The following is an 18,898-nucleotide window of genomic DNA, read 5'->3' as shown; positions in this document are numbered from 1 at the left end:
GAAAGGAGATTAGACCTCCAATTCAAGAGTCAGACCAACAATTCTCAAGGTTCAAACTGATCATTTTATTACATTAAATGGATATTTACATCATTTATAGATATTTACAAAATGTACATGGATATGAGACCTTTGCTATTTACATATATACATACTTGAAGGTACACAGAACATTAACACAATGTATGTTACATTTGTTTTTGCACAACAAACAAATATGCACAACAAACAAATATGTACAACAAACGAATATGTACATGACAAGTAGACAGACAAACAGTAGACAAACATTTGACAAAACTGTTTCGACCAATGGGTTCGACTTGCGAGCTTGCGCACAGGGTTGTGCACAGAGGCGTCACCTCCATGACGCAAAACGTGTCACAGAGGCCCCAAATAGCATGTCACATTTCCCAATCCGGAAGAAGGAGTGAAAAGGGAGTATGCGCTGGGTGAGCAACTCCATACAAGTGGACGGGCGGGGATTTCCTGTGCCCTCTCTATTATTTTTAACTCGATGGTTCTCGAGCAGGGGAGCAGCCAGGCTCCTCACAGTGGAGGACTGCAGCTCAGACAGGCGAGTGACGTTCATCAGCTTGCTCCCCGCGTACTTCATCCTGACGGCCTAGTGGAGGAGAGGGAAAACTAGCATTAGTATTCATCTATTTAGGCATCCTTATCTCACTCCATTATATTATACTACATTATACTAACCTAGTGGAGAGGGAACATATTAGTATGCAAACATCCCTATCTTACTCCATTATGCTATACTACAATTTACAATTACAATTTAGGCATTAAGCAGACGCTCTTTATCCAGAGCAATTTACAGTAAGCAATTAAGTCAGGTAAACACATACTGTACATCACATGCAGAGAGACAGTGTAGTGTCTCAGTAATCTAGGATCAAGACAGGATAGGTAAACTAAGAAGCTAGCATCAGTCTAAACAATATGATATAAATAATCTGTACATTGAAACTATAGGATGCCAGGTAAACAAATGAACCTAGCATCTGTCTAAATAACATGCTATCTAACATCCATTTATACTAGTGGAGAGGGAATCTTAGCATGAGTATTCATCTATTCAAACATCCACATCTTACTTCATCAACTTTCAAATGCTTTCGTTTGCCAACTCACCTGGAACTTTGTTTTCCCCTCGTTGACGTTAACGACATTCTTACTGATGTGCTGCATTATGGGCTTCAGGTGAGCCTCGTCGTATGAGGTGTAATGCTGCTCTGTAGGTGTCTGCATCACATGAAAAACAATAATTAGGATCATCATATGTGATGCAATACTGCTCTGTAGGAAAGGGAAAAAAAATAGAATCAAAAGACAAAATGTCAAGCTAGCCATCTGTACTAATAAGCCAACATATACATTGATTCTATTGAACTCACCCATGGCAGGCCACCCAGCAGCAGCTGAGAGAGGCACAGTGAAGCAGCAGCAATCTCAGAGGGCCGGTAGTGAACCATGTCGTAGTCAAGGAGTGTCAACTCCATCAGATACTTGGCCAGCATGTGTCTCTCCACAGTACACTAGAACAAACAAACAACACTATTAAAAAGCCTGCTTGCATATACAATTCAAAATACTCTGCTACATGCTTTATTTTAACCACCATTTGACCAGTCACCACCTGTGTTCATTTAGAGTTAGACTATGTTCACACCGTCAGCCCAAATCTGATAATTGTCCTAACCAGATTGGAAATCAGAGTTGTTTCATTAAGTCTGAACAGCATAAACCCTCATGGAAATAAAAATGTCCACAATGTTTTGGGGGTCGATTGAAATATTCAAATCTGTGTGTTTTAGTCTGAACACTGACACTGCGAATGACCATGGTGCTCGTGGGAAATAGACGATCCACAAGCTTACATGTCAAATTGTGCTATTTTCTACACAAATCCACACTAACCACTTGAAAATAACGTTATAACGTTAACGGGGATAAGTGTTGACAGTCAGTCCTAAAGATCAGATGCAGTCTGGACAAAGCCTTGGGCCAGAGGGTTAAGTCTGATCACTACACCTTGTTGTATGTTAGTGAACCATGTGAACAACTCACGCTTGCAGCCTTGGATGCTCTCCTGAGGAAGTGCAAGGGCAGCGGGATCCCCAGCTCAAAGTTGAAGGACCTCAACACCACCCGCTCCATCTGTTTGATCTGAGTGGTTGTGAAGGTGTTGTCTGTGATGTGGGCAAAGTCTTGGATCCCTGGGGCATACATCTCCTCATACTTTGAGGCCAGCAGCATGGCAGCGACACCAACAAGCTGGAGCTTCTTTGGTGAAACTGACCGAACCTGTAATACATCACAACAGCTCATTAAAAAAAGAAAGGGAAAAGAAAAGAATGAAAGACAAGAGCAGATCAAATGGCAAACAAATTTGTAAGTTGCCCTTACTTGCAGAAAATGATCCAAGATGGCAACTGTGAGATAGAGTGTCTCCTGCCGCAGCTGGAAACTGGAATGAACCTGGATCAGCCAGTTGATTAGGACAGCTCGCATGTGTGCCGTTATGTCGCGGCCCTTCAAGTACCCGGGTCGCACAGCCTGCTTTACCTGTACAAACAAAATACTTCATTACATTGCTGCAAGACACCAGGTCACAAATATTACATAATCGCACGATTGCAATTATTTTGCATTCTCGTCATAATCAGTTTCATGTTCAAAAATAGTGTAAATACCTGTAGGTCTACAAGCTCACTATGTGTCGCACCGCGTTGTAAGCTTGTAGATAGTCTATTTCCACAATGTTTTTTATTTCTTTTTACACATTATTGAAATACGGCCATAGCACATTTATTTTAATTATTTGTAGAGGTCCTTGTCAGTCATTTCTTTGCATATTTAAATTCTTTGTCAAATCTGCCCAGTGCAATTTTTGTTTTATTTCTTTTTACACATTATTATTATTTTACACAGTATGAAATTATGAAATACGGCCCATTATGGCCATAGCACATTTATTTTAATTATTTGTAGAGGTCCTTGTCAGTCATTTCTTTGCATATTTAAATTCTTTGTCAAATCTGCCCAGTGCAATTTTTGTTTACAAAGCCTAAAAGCCAAATAGAAATGTAATTTTTATGTTCCAATGTTCAATGGAAAAACACAATTAAATCGTTAATCGCCATTATTTGTATGACAATTAATCGTCAAGTAAAAAGTCATGATTGTATGACAACAGTAGTCACTTCATGCAGTAAAAAAACATGCCTCTGGCGTCACGTGCCTCTAGATCCATTAGATGTGCATATATGTCTTTCACATATTCAGAACACAGGTGGGTCATCTGTGAGTCTCCTGCATCAATGTCCTCTACTGTGAGTGGATCAGGAAAGGCAAGCCAGAACAGCTCCTCTTCCTCCTTCATGGAAACATCTGCAGCTTGTTCTGGACCAGTGGAGGGAGACACTTGAGGAGGTGCCTCAACTGTGGCCGCTCCAGTCCTCTGAGAAGGAGAAAAAAATGTAATACATTCAAAACACATTCTTCTTTGAAGTTAAACTGTAGGTAATTTGTATCTTGTATATAGTTTAAATCACTGGTTCTGAACATCGGGTCCAGAGACCACCAGGGGTCCAAATGGACCCTTACAGGTCTGTAACTCTGAGTGTATATCGTCACTGTCGGGTGGAAACCTTGCATGTCCATAACTGTTACTTTTGAGGAAATGGAAAAAAGAACCAATTCCAATGGATCCAATGTAGTTATTATTTAGTCACAAGCTCTTGTTAATACTTGTCATTGGTTCAATATTTATAAACTTGATTTTAGTTTTAGGGTTACGTTTTGTTTTTGTTTTTATAAAGAATGAAGGTTTTTCAGAAGGTTAGGATTTAGAGGCCGTTCTTTTTAAAAACAAAATCAGCCTCAGGTCTAAATGGGTTTCACTATCTTCCAAATGAGCAAATCTACAAGCTCACAACACGTCGTGACTAGTCGAGTCACGGCTCCTTTTGCATGACACGACAACATAGGGCATTCATTTATACAAAACATTGAAATATGGAGAATGTTTCCACCCGACAGCGATGATATGCAGTGCTACAGTGCAGACTAGCAAAAACTTACTCGGGATTCCAGGATGGATGCTCTCCACACCTTCCTGTCCAGCATCAGGCGCTCTGCTGTGTTGTTCGCTCTGCTGTCACGCTGCAGTGTGTCTACATAGGTGGTGTGCCTCTCTCCCCTCCTAGCTGTGCCTTGTGTCAGCTTGTTGGCCATCAGTTTCAGGTGCCTGGCACAGTGCCCAGCCAGCCTCATCATTCTCTCCCTGACCTTGTCCGCGACTCTCGGGAGGTCCACGTTTCTGATGTGGTCCACGTCCACACATGGTACATCAGGGATCCTCTGTATCATTCTTGTGTAGATGACATCCAGGGCCTTGTCCTGTTGTACTGTCTTGAACTGAGAGTGTACAAAGGGAACCTTAAATTAGAGGCATGCAACTCAACTAAAACAACTAAATGTAAACAATGTAATTTGTTTAAATTGACAGTCAGTTTAAAAGGATTTTTCAGTGTAGGGGTCTGGAAAAAAGTATCAAATTGGGGTCTGTGAAATTGTAAATATTGAGAATCAGGGGTTTAAATATTACCTTGGTGTTAGAAGCCTTGTTGGCAAAGTTGGACAGGTCTCCAAGAGCAGCTCTCTTTGGACCAGCTAGGTTGGTCTTCCCCATGTATGCAGGGTTCTCCACGTTCATCCACTGTTCAGGAAACATTCAAAATCAGAAAAAAAAACGTTACAAACACCCGTTAGTCAAACTGCACTTTACATTTCAAAACACACTTCACCAACGTTCACAACATTCAAAATGCACTCAACAACCAACGTTTAAAAGCATTTGAAATTTAACAACCAGCAAACAGCAACCAAAACAGATATTCAAGCTGACAAACCGTCCGTGATAAGCTTGGAAGATCGTTCGGCGAGCGACACCAACACCATAATGTTAAACAACATAACTCTAGTTATTTTTCATAATTATTGTACTCAACATAATGCTTAACTCCAAATCAGAAACAATAACCGTTACAAAAACCCATGAGTTAAAAATTCACTTTTTCAGGTAAGAAAAAAATGCACAAAAACCCAAAATAGCACAAATACTCTCAATTCATGTCGCTTGCCGACCAGAACAGACATTAAAAACAACGTGTTTAGTTAAAAAGCAACGTTCAAACTGTACGTTACGTTTAGAAGGTTCACAACACACTTCACCAACGTTCACAACATTCAAAATTCACTCAACAACCAACGCTTAAAAGCCGTTGAACAACCAACATGAGCAAACAGCAGCCAAAACAGATACTCAAGCTGACAAAGCATCCCTATAAGCTGGGAAGATCAGTTCGGCAAGCGACACCAACACCATAATGTTAACGTTTAGCCCAACGGAAGAATAACTAGCTTCTCTGGTTATTTTTTCATAATTGTACTCACCATAACGCTGAACTCCACCGAAAAGACGATAAAACCGTTAAATTCTGAATACAACTAACAATAAATCTCAAACTCCACCGAAGAAGACGATGAAACAGTTCAATTCTGAACGCAACCGACAATAAATCTCTGTTGATGTCTTTAGTCTTCAGTTATCTACCGCAGTAGTGAGTCAGATGCTCTTCGTTAGATTAACAAACACTGACTGATTCACTTTCTCTGCCGTTTCGTACATAACGTCCAAAGACCGCCCGCGCCTCCTCTGATTGGCCGGCCGCCAGCAGAACGCACGCCGCTCATTGGTTGAAGGAATGCACATCGCGTCGTTCGAAGGTGCGTACGGTGGAGCGTGTGGGGAAAATAGCCGATCTACAAGCTCACAAAGCCCTGCGTCAGAGTGACGTCGTGAGCTTGCAGATCAGCTACTTTCCCGCACACCGCGAAACCGTGGCATTTTAGAGGTTTTAACTTTATTTAACAATGTTATTGACACAATGCAGTAGGTTTAAACGGCAAAAATAAAATACAAACAAGAATTTATATGATATAAAATGTATATATTGTATTTGCCAACTTTATGATTAAAAAAGATCAAAATGATATAATGATAATATTAAATGCAGTTTAATATGTCCACAAATTCCTCTTCAAAGGCTACATCAAGTCTAAACACGTACAGATTTCCAGTGGTGGAAACTAAAGTAACTAAGTACATTTACTCAATTACTGTACTTAAGTACAATTTCAGTACAAAGTATTTTTTACTTTACTGCAGTACTTCCAATTTTCAATACTTTTAATTCTACTCCACTACCTCTCAGATCCAAATATTGTACTTTTACTCAGTTACTCTTATTCCACTACATTTATTTGAAAACTTTTAGTTAAAACTAATTAGTTACTTTGCAGATTTTGATTATTACTACAAAACATACATTAACCACTTCAGCCCTATTTACTTTGGCTGTTTGAAAATAGCTGATCTACAAGCTCACAACGCGTCGACGTGTTGTGAGCTTGTAGATCTGCTATTTTCCAAGGATTTCAATACATTCTAAAAACTTATGAAACGGGACATTCTGCGTAGGCTAGTAGGCTACCTTTGGTACTTTAAGTACATTTTGACACCAATACTTTTGTACTTTTACTCAAGTAAATTTTGAATTATTGTAATTGTAACAGAGTATTTCTACATTGCAGTATTGATACTTTTACTTAAGTAAACATTTGAGTACTTTTTCTGCCTATTAGTCTCTAATTATGGAGGAAGAGACACAGGCAGCACTCAACTCAGTGAATAATAATTCACAGATAACCAGTTAACAGAGACCAGTTTTAATAACTAATCTAAAGATATTATTAACAACTTCACACCTGCTGTTGGTCTCCCTTAAAGTGGCGCTTTTAGATAATAGAGACTTGTGTAGAGTACAACTATGGTCAGTGAAGGTAGGTATTTCTGTCAAACTGAAATATGATACGTGCCGAATGCAGAGAATGATAGACGAGGATTAAACCATTTAGAGGAAGTTAAGAAGACAGGCTGCAAAAAGACTAGTCTACAATCACTTTTTAAATTTACAAGTGTTTTTATTTGCTAGGTTTAGGAACTGTACATGTGACCCTTCTTCTTGAAAATACTGCTCATGGGCTGAGAAAGTTAAGGAGAGAGAGAGAGAGAGAGAGAGAGAGAAAAAGAAGGGTGGGGTTTTAAATAGGGAGAAGAGGAAGGGAGCGTAAGAGAGAAAAGGTGAAGGGGGCTGAGGGAATGAGGGAAACATGGAGGGGGTGGGAGGGGTGAAATAAATTGGGAGATAAATAAGGTTGAGAGAGGGAGACAAAGGGAAGGACAGAACGTTAAGAGAGGATACGAGGACAATTCCTGGAGCACACACCAGCAACACCACCAACAGTACATGCTGGGTCCTGACCTCCATTTAAAACCACACGAGCCCTAGCGTGCCTATTCTGGGTGTTTCATAATAGGCAAACATTCGGCAAAAATAGAAAATCTAACAAGCTCACAATGTGTCGCGTTATAAGCTTGAAGATTGGCTATTTTCGGTGAAGAGATTTGGTGTAGAGGGACAAAGGTATAGAGCCCCGGGGGACACCAGTCAACAATGTATACAGGGGTTTAAGTGGTTAAGGAAAAATGTATTCCAATAAATACATTACTGCTGTATTCCTGAATGGGTTTTCAGCTGGCACGGTTCAGACCAGGTTTGGGGTCTCGCATCCGGTGTTCAGTTTGAATTGACATGTACAGGTTCAATTCACTTAAAAAAACAACAAGATTAATTCTTAATACATATAGTGTGAGATTATAGTATACACAGCTTGGACAACTGACCACCAAGGGGTACATCTAAAAACTAACACGACTGACTGTTACCTACTGTTGCCAAGACATTACAGATTGTTGCCTATTTAACTACTTGCAACCTGGCGTCCGTATTTTGGGCATGTCATTATTGTCAAACATTTAAAAAAAATAGCTAAAATAGCATATCTACAAGCTGGCAATGCGTTGAGCTTGTAGATCTGCTATTTTTGTGTGGCATTGTCATGCGGCGAAGTATAAAATAGAGATTAAGTGATTAAACAAGGTCTCTCTTCACATGCTGCCTGAGTGTTCTTCTTGCATGTGTTCACTCACTGCGTCTCCAGTTCAGAGGCAACGGATTAATCAACCACTTAAACCCTATACACTTCTTTGACCGGTATCCCGCAGGGGTCTCTTAGTTGGTCCCCTCCTTTTTTTCCATTTACACCAAAATCTCTTTGCCGGAAATAGCCGATCCCCGCAAGCTTGTAGACCTGCAATTTTCACAGAATGTTCACCGTCACTTCATATCCACAGTGCAGTATGTAGACTTGAGTGTGAGCCTCCAGATGAGGGTCAACGGTACAAGGAGTGACAGGACATGAAAAAATATTCTCCCCGGTCGATGCAGCATCACACTTGGCTTCAATATATAAAATAAGAGAATAAAGTCATCATATGACGGGTTTTCCATATTTCCTTTCTGAAGAAACATTTCAATACAAAAATGTATTATAATCAATGCAGATGACAACCATGCTCTGTCAAGCCACGGAGCCTTGTTTTAAAAATACTCAAAGTAGTGTTTTGAGTGGCACAGGACAACTCACAGTACGTTTTAACAGTGGGCGACTCTCGGGCGATCGCCGGGCGACATCGTCCAAAAGATAAAGAAAATCCATCTTTCATCGCCCCCCCCCGCCCACTTCGCCCGATCGCCAGTAGTTGCCGGCTCTCATAGACTTTCTATATCTTTTGGACGATGTCGCCCGCTATCGCCCGAGAGACTGTTAGGATCGATCTCTCCTCCTTATATACCCCTCTATTTTACCCTCCATCATCCCCTCCATCTCTATTCCCTGTTCATCCCCAATGCCTTCCACTCTCTTTCTTGACGACTCATAGGGAAAGTGTTAAAAATAGACTTTTGTATATTTACTATGTAGTTAACTTAAAAAGTGCCCATGGATCTTTATTTGTGTTCCATTTAAAAAAAAGAGATAAAATTCATATTTTTCGTTTTTCCAGGTGCCTGAGATAGTCTGTTGGCTATATGCCACGTGATGCCAAAGCAATAAAATTGAATGAGAAAGATGCGACATTTATGAGTCTAAGAAACGCTAATAACCACATCACTGTCAGCTTTGTAGTGAACGCATTAACCTGGTGAAAAGAAGGAAGACAGAAAAACAAATACAGACAACATCAAGGCTGATAATAATGAAAATAATAATAATAATAATAATAATTTGTAATGATATAATGAGCAGGTTTAAGCATCATCTTCATCATCATCCTAGCTCATCTGTTCCAGTTGTGACATCTCACAATACATGGAGATGTTTACCTGTTCCTCGTGTACTCGTTTTTGTATTGTTCTTAATGAAATCTTGTTGTTGTTTTGTTTGACTAAGTCTACAACCATTCCAGAGAGAGCCATAGAACAAAAAACAAAACAAAACAAAACGCCCACAGTCCACTGGACGAACATATCGCTAGCCTCCAGGCGATATTTATACGCAGTTGCGCGCCAGTGTTGCGTACCGAAAACAATCTACAAGTTTGCAGATCTGCTATTTTCAATGCGCAACACAGTGCGCAACCAAGTATAAAGCAGGCAGTAGGTGTTAGCGCGCTGTGTATGCAGGACGCTGGCAGGGCTCGTTTGACGCGTTTCCTTCAATGATTCCAATCGACCTGTTGAGTTTTTTTGTGTTTAACTGGCTCTGGAGGAGACAGCATAGGAGACAAGCATTTCTTCTGGATACAGAACAACGAGACGACAAAATAAACAGAGATAAAAAACGACAACTAAATATCGAGCAAATGTGGACGCAGCCAGACATACGCTGAGGAAGAGTTTATAAATGAATGTCTGTGTGATGGAGGAGAGGCAGAGAGAGAGAGAGGTGGTATCCCTAGGTTTAGTCTTTCAGGTGTACTGTCCTGTCTGTTCATCCATACATCCATGCATGTGTCCCTGTCCAATCTATCCATTGATCAATGATCCATCAGTCCATTACTTGATCGATCTGGGATCTGTCCGTCGATCCATCCATCCATCCATCGGCCCTTCCACCTCTCTCTTTGATTGGCTGAGTCTCTCCACCGTCAGGCTCCTCCCCTTTCCCCATCCTCCATCCAGATTGCCTGTGGCTGAATCTCCTGGCCCCGCCCGTCCAGTCTGATTGGATCGCAGGCTAGTGCGTGTGGCCCTGGGCAATCAACTTGAGGCGCGCTTGGTCGATGACGTCCAGCAGGTTCTTGGCATCGACAGCGAGAGCGTGAGCTGCCGTCAACATCTCTTTCTTATAGTCCTGTTGTAAGCTGAGGAGAACACAAAACATATCTTAATGAACAAATAGTATTTGTCATTACATTTTCTTTTCTTTTTCTGATTTTTTTTTGGCATTTTGTTATACCTTGTTTTTTTGTTTAAAGCAGAGCGTCTCAGAGCGGAGCGTCTCAGAGCGGAACAGTCTCAGAGCGGAGCGTCTCAGAGCGGAGCAGTCTCAGAGCGGAGCGTCTCAGAGCGGAGCGGAGCGTCTCAGAGCGGAGCGTCTCAGAGCGGAGCACTCTCAGAGCGGAGCGTCTCAGAGCAGAGCGTCTCAGAGCGGAGCGGAGCGGAGCGGAGCGGAGTGGAGCAGAGCGTCTCAGAGCGGAGCATCTTAGAGCGGAGCGGAGCAGAGCGTCTCAGAGCGGAGCGGAGCAGAGCGTCTCAGAGCAGAGCGTCTCAGAGCGGAGCGTCTCAGAGCGGAGCGGAGCAGAGCGTCTCAGAGCGGAACGTCTCAGAGCGTCTAAGAGCGGAGCATCTCAGAGCGGAGCGGAGCAGAGCGTCTCAGAGCGGAGCGTCTCAGAGCAGAGCGTCTCAGAGCAGAGCGGAGCGGTGCGTCTCAGAGCAGAGCGTCTCAGAGCAGAGCGTCTCAGAGCGGAGCGTCTTAGAGCGGAGCGGAGCAGAGCGTCTCAGAGCGGAGCGGAGCATCTCAGAGCGGAGCGGAGCAGAGCGTCTCAGAGCGGAGCGGAGCATCTCAGAGCGGAGCAGAGCGTCTCAGAGCGTCTCAGAGCGGAGCGTCTCAGAGCGGAGCGGAGCAGAGCGTCTCAGAGCGGAGCGTCTCAGAGCGGAGCATCTCAGAGCGGAGCAGAGCGTCTCAGAGCGGAGCGTCTCAGAGCAGAGCGTCTCAGAGCAGGAGCGTCTCAGAGCGGAGCGGAGCAGAGCGTCTCAGAGCGGAGCGTCTCAGAGCGGAGCGGAGCATCTCGGAGCGGAGCAGAGCGTCTCAGAGCGGAGCGGAGCAGAGCGTCTAGGAGCAGAGCGGAGCATCTCAGAGTGGAGCGGAGCAGAGCGTCTCAGAGCAGAGCGGAGCATCTCAGAGTGGAGCGGAGCAGAGCGTCTCAGAGCAGAGCGGAGCGTCTCAGAGCGGAGCGTCTCAGAGCAGAGCGTCTCAGAGCGGAGCGGAGCAGAGCGTCTCAGAGCGGAGCAGAGCGTCTCAGAGCGGAGCGTCTCAGAGCGGAGCACTCTCAGAGCGGAGCGTCTCAGAGCGGAGTGGAGCAGAGAGTCTCAGAGCGGAGCATCTCAGAGCGGAGCGGAGCAGAGCGTCTCAGAGCGGAGCGGAGCGGAGCAGAGCGTCTCAGAGCGGAGCGTCTCAGAGCGGAGCGGAGCAGAGCGTCTCAGAGCGGAGCGTCTCAGAGCGGAGCGTCTCAGAGCAGAGCGTCTCAGAGCAGAGCAGTCTCAGAGCAGATCAGTCTCAGAGCGGAGCAGAGCAGAGCGGAGCGTCTCAGAGCGGAGCGGAGCAGAGCGTCTCAGCGCAGAGCAGTCTCAGAGCAGAGCAGTCTCAGAGCGGAGCGGAGCGTCTCAGAGCGGAGCGGAGCAGAGCGTCTCAGAGCAGAGCGTCTCAGAGCGGAGCACTCTCAGAGCGGAGCGTCTCAGAGCGGAGCGTCTCAGAGCGGAGCGGAGCAGAGCGGAGCGGAGCAGAGCGTCTCAGAGCGGAGCGGAGCAGAGCGTCTCAGAGCAGAGCGGAGCATCTCAGAGCGGAGCGGAGCAGAGCGTCTCAGAGCGGAGCGGAGCAGAGCGTCTCAGAGCAGAGCGGAGCGTCTCAGAGCGGAGCAGAGCGTCTCAGAGCGGAGCGTCTCAGAGCAGAGCGGAGCATCTCAGAGCGGAGCGGAGCATCTCAGAGCAGAGCGGAGCGTCTCAGAGCGGAGCGGAGCAGAGCGTCTCAGAGCGGAGCGGAGCGGAGCGGAGCAGAGCGTCTCAGAGCGGAGCGGAGCATCTCAGAGCGGAGCGGAGCAGAGCGTCTCAGAGCGGATCGGAGCAGAGCGTCTCAGAGCAGAGCGGAGCATCTCAGAGCGGAGCGGAGCAGAGCGTCTCAGAGCGGAGCGGAGCAGAGCGTCTCAGAGCAGAGCGGAGCGTCTCAGAGCGGAGCAGAGCGTCTCAGAGCGGAGCGTCTCAGAGCGTCTCAGAGCAGAGCGGAGCATCTCAGAGCGGAGCGGAGCAGAGCGTCTCAGAGCGGAGCAGAGCGTCTCAGAGCAGAGCGGAGCGTCTCAGAGCGGAGCAGAGCGTCTCAGAGCGGAGCATCTCAGAGCGGAGCAGAGCGTCTCAGAGCGGAGCGGAGCAGAGCGTCTCAGATTAGAGCGGAGCGTCTCAGAGCGGAGCAGAGCGTCTCAGAGCGGAGCGGAGCAGAGCGTCTCAGAGCGGAGCGGAGCATCTCAGAGCGGAGCGGAGCAAAGCGTCTCAGAGCGGAGCGGAGCAGAGCGTCTCAGAGCAGAGCGGAGCATCTCAGAGCGGAGCGGAGAAGAGCGTCTCAGAGCGGAGCGGAGCAGAGCGTCTCAGAGCAGAGCGGAGCGTCTCAGAGCGGAGCAGAGCGTCTCAGAGCGGAGCGGAGCAGAGCGGAGCGTCTCAGAGCAGAGCGGAGCATCTCAGAGCGGAGCGGAGCATCTCAGAGCGGAGCGGAGCAGAGCGTCTCAGATCGGAGCGGAGCAGAGCGGAGCAGAGCGTCTCAGAGCGGAGCGGAGCATCTCAGAGCGGAGCGGAGCAGAGCAGAGCGTCTCAGAGCGGAGCGGAGCAGAGCGTCTCAGAGCAGAGCGGAGCATCTCAGAGCGGAGCGGAGCAGAGCGTCTCAGAGCGGAGCGGAACAGAGCGTCTCAGAGCAGAGCGGAGCGTCTCAGAGCGGAGCAGAGCGTCTCAGAGCGGAGCGGAGCAGAGCGTCTCAGAGCAGAGCGGAGCATCTCAGAGCGGAGCGGAGCAGAGCGTCTCAGAGCAGAGCGGAGCGTCTCAGAGCGTCTCAGAGCGGAGCGTCTCAGAGCGTCTCAGAGCAGAGCGGAGCGTCTCAGAGCGTCTCAGAGCGGAGCGGAGCAGAGCGTCTCAGAGCGGAGCGTCTCAGAGCGGAGCAGAGCGTCTCAGAGCGGAGCGGAGCACAGCGTCTCAGAGCAGAGCGTCTCAGAGCAGAGCGTCTCAGAGCAGAGCGGAGCGTCTCAGAGCGGAGCAGAGCGTCTCAGAGCGGAGCGGAGCAGAGCGTCTCAGAGCGGAGCGTCTCAGAGCAGAGCGTCTCAGAGCGGAGCTTCTCAGAGCAGAGCGTCTCAGAGCAGAGCAGTCTCAGAGCAGAGCAGTCTCAGAGCAGAGCGTCTCAGGGCGGAGCAGAGCAGAGCGTCTCAGAGCGGAGCAGTCTCAGAGCGGAGCGTCTCAGAGCAGAGCGTCTCAGAGCAGAGCGTCTCAGAGCGTCTCAGAGCAGAGCGTCTCAGAGCGGAGCGTCTCAGAGCAGAGCGTCTCAGAGCGGAGCGGAGCAGATTGTCTCAGAGCAGAGCGGAGCATCTCAGAGCGGAGCGTCTCAGAGCAGAGCGTCTCAGAGCGGAGCGGAGCAGAGCGTCTCAGAGAGGAGCGTCTCAGAGCGGAGCGGAGCATCTCAGAGCGGAGCGGAGCGTCTCAGAGCGGAGTGGAGTGGAGCAGAGCGTCTCAGAAAGGAGCATCTTAGAGCGGAGTGGAGCAGAGCGTCTCAGAGCGGAGCGGAGCAGAGCGTCTCAGAGCGGAGCGTCTCAGAGCGGAGCGGAGCAGAGCGTCTCAGAGCGGAGCGTCTCAGAGCGTCTAAGAGCGGAGCATCTCAGAGCGGAGCGGAGCAGAGCGTCTCAGAGCGGAGCGTCTCAGAGCAGAGCGTCTCAGAGCAGAGCGTCTCAGAGCAGAGCGGAGCGGAGCGTCTCAGAGCGGAGCGTCTCAGAGCAGAGCGTCTCAGAGCAGAGCGTCTCAGAGCAGAGCGGAGCAGAGCGTCTCAGAGCGGAGCGTCTTAGAGCGGAGCGGAGCAGAGCGTCTCGGAGCGGAGCATCTCAGAGCGGAGCGGAGCAGAGCGTCTCAGAGCGTCTCAGAGCGGAGCGTCTCAGAGCGGAGCGGAGCAGATCGTCTCAGAGCGGAGCATCTCAGAGCGGAGCGTCTCAGAGCGGAACGTCTCAGAGCGGAGCGTCTCAGAGCGGAGTGGAGCAGAGCGGAGCGTCTCAGAGCAGAGCGTCTCAGAGTGGAGCGGAGCAGAGCGTCTCAGAGCGGAGCGTCTCAGAGCGGAGCGTCTCAGAGCGGAGCACTCTCAGAGCGGAGCGTCTCAGAGCGGAGCGTCTCAGAGCGGAGTGGAGCAGAGCGTCTCAGAGCGGAGCATCTCAGAGCGGAGCGGAGCAGAGCGTCTCAGAGTGGAGCGGAGCAGAGCGTCTCAGAGCGGAGCGTCTCAGAGCGGAGCGTCTCAGAGCAGAGCGTCTCAGAGCAGAGCGTCTCAGAGCGGAGCGGAGCAGAGCGTCTCAGAGAGGAGCGTCTCAGAGCGGAGCGGAGCATCTCAGAGCGGAGCGGAGCAGAGCGTCTCAGAGCGGAGCGGAGCAGAGCGGAGCAGAGCGTCTCAGAGCGGAGCGGAGCAGAGCGTCTCAGAGCGGAGCGGAGCAGAGCGTCTCAGAGCAGAGCGGAGCGTCTCAGAGCGGAGCAGAGCGTCTCAGAGCGGAGCGGAGCAGAGCGTCTCAGAGCGGAGCGGAGCATCTCAGAACGGAGCGGAGCAGAGCGTCTCAGAGCAGAGCGGAGCATCTCAGAGCGGAGCGGAGCAGAGCGTCTCAGAGCGGAGCGGAGCAGAGCGTCTCAGAGCAGAGCGGAGCGTCTCAGAGCGGAGCAGAGCGTCTCAGAGCGGAGCGTCTCAGAGCAGAGCGGAGCATCTCAGAGCGGAGCGGAGCAGAGCGTCTCAGAGCAGAGCGGAGCATCTCAGAGCGGAGCGGAGCAGAGCGTCTCAGAGCGGAAAGGAGCGTCTCAGAGCGGAGCAGAGCGTCTCAGAGCGGATCGGAGCAGAGCGTCTCAGAGCGGAGCGTCTCAGAGCAGAGCGGAGCATCTCAGAGCGGAGCGGAGCAGAGCGTCTCAGAGCGGAGCGGAGCAGAGCGGAGCAGAGCGGAGCAGAGCGTCTCAGAGCGGAACGGAGCAGAGCGTCTCAGAGCAGAGCGGAGCATCTCAGAGCGGAGCGGAGCAGAGCGTCTCAGAGCGGAGCGGAGCAGAGCGTCTCAGAGCAGAGCGGAGCGTCTCAGAGCGGAGCAGAGCGTCTCAGAGCGGAGCGGAGCAGAGCGTCTCAGAGCGGAGCGGAGCAGAGCGTCTCAGAGCGGAGCGGAGCAGAGCGTCTCAGAGCGGAGCGGAGCAGAGCGTCTCAGAGCAGAGCAGAGCATCTCAGAGCGGAGCGGAGCAGAGCGTCTCAGAGCGGAGCGGAGCAGAGCGTCTCAGAGCAGAGCGGAGCGTCTCAGAGCGGAGCAGAGCGTCTCAGAGCGGAGCGGAGCAGAGAGTCTCAGAGCAGAGCGGAGCATCTCAGAGCGGAGCGGAGCAGAGCGTCTCAGAGCAGAGCGGAGCGTCTCAGAGCGGAGCAGAGCGTCTCAGAGCGGAGCATCTCAGAGCGGAGCATCTCAGAGCGGAGCGGAGCAGAGCGTCTCAGAGCGGAGCGGAGCAGAGCGTCTCAGATTAGAGCGGAGCGTCTCAGAGCGGAGCATAGCGTCTCAGAGCGGAGCGGAGCAGAGCGTCTCAGAGCAGAGCGGAGCATCTCAGAGCGGAGCGGAGCAGAGCGTCTCAGAGCGGAGCGGAGCAGAGTGTCTCAGAGCAGAGCGGAGCGTCTCAGAGTGGAGCAGAGCGTCTCAGAGCGGAGCGGAGCAGAGCGTCTCAGAGCGGAGCGTCTCAGAGCAGAGCGGAGCATCTCAGAGCGGAGCGGAGCAGAGCGTCTCAGAGCAGAGCAGTCTCAGAGCAGAGCAGTCTCAGAGCGGAGCGGAGCAGAGCGGAGCGTCTCAGAGCGGAGCGGAGCAGAGCGTCTCAGAGCAGAGCGTCTCAGAGCGGAGCACTCTCAGAGCGGAGCGTCTCAGAGCGGAGCGGAGCAGAGCGGAGCGTCTCAGAGCGGAGCGGAGCAGAGCGGAGCGTCTCAGAGCGGAGTGGAGCAGAGTGTCTCAGAGCGGAGCGTCTCAGAGCAGAGCGGAGCGGAGCGTCTCAGAGCAGAGCGTCTCAGAGCGGAGCGGAGCAGAGCGTCTCAGAGCGGAGCGTCTCAGAGCGGAGCGTCTCAGAGCAGAGCGTCTCAGAGCGGAGCGGAGCAGAGCGTCTCAGAGAGGAGCGTCTCAGAGCGGAGCGGAGCATCTCAGAGCGGAGCGGAGCAGAGCGTCTCAGAGCGGAGCGGAGCAGAGCGGAGCAGAGCGTCTCAGAGCGGAGCGGAGCAGAGCGTCTCAGAGCGGAGCGGAGCAGAGCGTCTCAGAGCAGAGCGGAGCGTCTCAGAGCGGAGCAGAGCGTCTCAGAGCGGAGCGGAGCAGAGCGTCTCAGAGCGGAGCGGAGCATCTCAGAACGGAGCGGAGCAGAGCGTCTCAGAGCAGAGCGGAGCATCTCAGAGCGGAGCGGAGCAGAGCGTCTCAGAGCGGAGCGGAGCAGAGCGTCTCAGAGCAGAGCGGAGCGTCTCAGAGCGGAGCAGAGCGTCTCAGAGCGGAGCGTCTCAGAGCAGAGCGGAGCATCTCAGAGCGGAGCGGAGCAGAGCGTCTCAGAGCAGAGCGGAGCATCTCAGAGCGGAGCGGAGCAGAGCGTCTCAGAGCGGAAAGGAGCGTCTCAGAGCGGAGCAGAGCGTCTCAGAGCGGATCGGAGCAGAGCGTCTCAGAGCGGAGCGTCTCAGAGCAGAGCGGAGCATCTCAGAGCGGAGCGGAGCAGAGCGTCTCAGAGCGGAGCGGAGCAGAGCGGAGCAGAGCGGAGCAGAGCGTCTCAGAGCGGAGCGGAGCAGAGCGTCTCAGAGCAGAGCGGAGCATCTCAGAGCGGAGCGGAGCAGAGCGTCTCAGAGCGGAGCGGAGCAGAGCGTCTCAGAGCAGAGCGGAGCGTCTCAGAGCGGAGCAGAGCGTCTCAGAGCGGAGCGGAGCAGAGCGTCTCAGAGCGGAGCGGAGCAGAGCGTCTCAGAGCGGAGCGTCTCAGAGCAGAGTGGAGCATCTCAGAGCGGAGCGGAGCAGAGCGTCTCAGAGCAGAGCGGAGCATCTCAGAGCGGAGCGGAGCAGAGCGTCTCAGAGCGGAGCGGAGCATCTCAGAGCGGAGCGGAGCAGAGCGTCTCAGAGCGGAGCGGAGCAGAGCGTCTCAGAGCAGAGCGGAGCATCTCAGAGCGGAGCGGAGCAGAGCGTCTCAGAGCGGAGCGGAGCAGAGCGTCTCAGAGCAGAGCGGAGCGTCTCAGAGCGGAGCAGAGCGTCTCAGAGCGGAGCGGAGCAGAGAGTCTCAGAGCAGAGCGGAGCATCTCAGAGCGGAGCGGAGCAGAGCGTCTCAGAGCGGAGCGGAGCAGAGCGTCTCAGAGCAGAGCGGAGCGTCTCAGAGCGGAGCAGAGCGTCTCAGAGCGGAGCATCTCAGAGCGGAGCATCTCAGAGCGGAGCGGAGCAGAGCGTCTCAGAGCGGAGCGGAGCAGAGCGTCTCAGATTAGAGCGGAGCGTCTCAGAGCGGAGCATAGCGTCTCAGAGCGGAGCGGAGCAGAGCGTCTCAGAGCAGAGCGGAGCATCTCAGAGCGGAGCGGAGCAGAGCGTCTCAGAGCGGAGCGGAGCAGAGTGTCTCAGAGCAGAGCGGAGCGTCTCAGAGTGGAGCAGAGCGTCTCAGAGCGGAGCGGAGCAGAGCGTCTCAGAGCGGAGCGTCTCAGAGCAGAGCGGAGCATCTCAGAGCGGAGCGGAGCAGAGCGTCTCAGAGCAGAGCGGAGCATCTCAGAGCGGAGCGGAGCAGAGCGTCTCAGAGCGGAGCGGAGCATCTGAGACGCTCTGCTCCGCTCCGCTCTGAGATGCTCCGCTCTTCTCTGAGACGCTCTGCTCCGCTCCGCTCTGAGACGCTCTGCTCCGCTCCGCTCTGAGATGCTCCGCTCCGCTCTGAGACGCTCTGCTCCGCTCCGCTCTGAGATGCTCCGCTCTGCTCTGAGACGCTCTGCTCCGCTCCGCTCTGAGATGCTCCGCTCTGCTCTGAGCGTCTCAGAGCAGAGCGGAGCGTCTCAGAGCGGAGCAGAGCGTCTCAGAGCGGAGCGGAGCAGAGCGTCTCAGAGCGGAGCGGAGCAGAGCGTCTCAGAGCAGAGCGGAGCGTCTCAGAGCGGAGCAGAGCGTCTCAGAGCGGAGCGGAGCAGAGCGTCTCAGAGCGGAGCGTCTCAGAGTAGAGCGGAGCATCTCAGAGCGGAGCATCTCAGAGCGAAGCAGAGCGTCTCAGATCGGAGCGGAGCAGAGCGGAGCAGAGCGGAGCAGAGCGGAGCAGAGCGGAGCGGAGCATCTCAGAGCGGAGCGGAGCGTCTCAGAGCGGAGCGGAGCAGAGCGTCTCAGAGCAGAGCGGAGCATCTCAGAGCGGAGCGGAGCAGAGCATCTCAGAGCAGAGCGTCTCAGAGCAGAGCGGAGCGTCTCAGAACGGAGCAGAGCGTCTCAGAGCGGAGC

General features: G+C 51.5%; 1 protein-coding gene across 1 annotated transcript; it reads right to left on the bottom strand.

Moving 5' to 3' along the window:
* Positions 1-358: 358 nt before the first annotated feature.
* On the bottom strand, positions 359-10,155 carry LOC311041855 (G2/mitotic-specific cyclin-B2-like; the record flags this gene model as incomplete). The annotated part of the gene is made up of 9 exons (XM_084052340.1): positions 359-625; positions 1,150-1,260; positions 1,413-1,553; positions 2,086-2,322; positions 2,425-2,583; positions 3,260-3,478; positions 4,102-4,437; positions 4,628-4,738; positions 10,045-10,155. 9 exons carry the CDS (start codon positions 10,153-10,155, stop codon positions 359-361), a joined length of 1,692 nt encoding a protein of 563 aa, XP_083908466.1.
* Between the last annotated feature and the right edge of the window lie 8,743 nt (positions 10,156-18,898).

The sequence above is a fragment of the Gymnoscopelus microlampas genome, assembly GCF_963454915.1.
Source record: "Gymnoscopelus microlampas genome assembly, chromosome: 3".
NCBI lineage: Eukaryota > Metazoa > Chordata > Actinopteri > Myctophiformes > Myctophidae > Gymnoscopelus > Gymnoscopelus microlampas.
The sequence above is the reverse complement of the archived record's forward strand: the minus strand, read 5'-3'. Positions and strand labels throughout refer to the sequence as shown.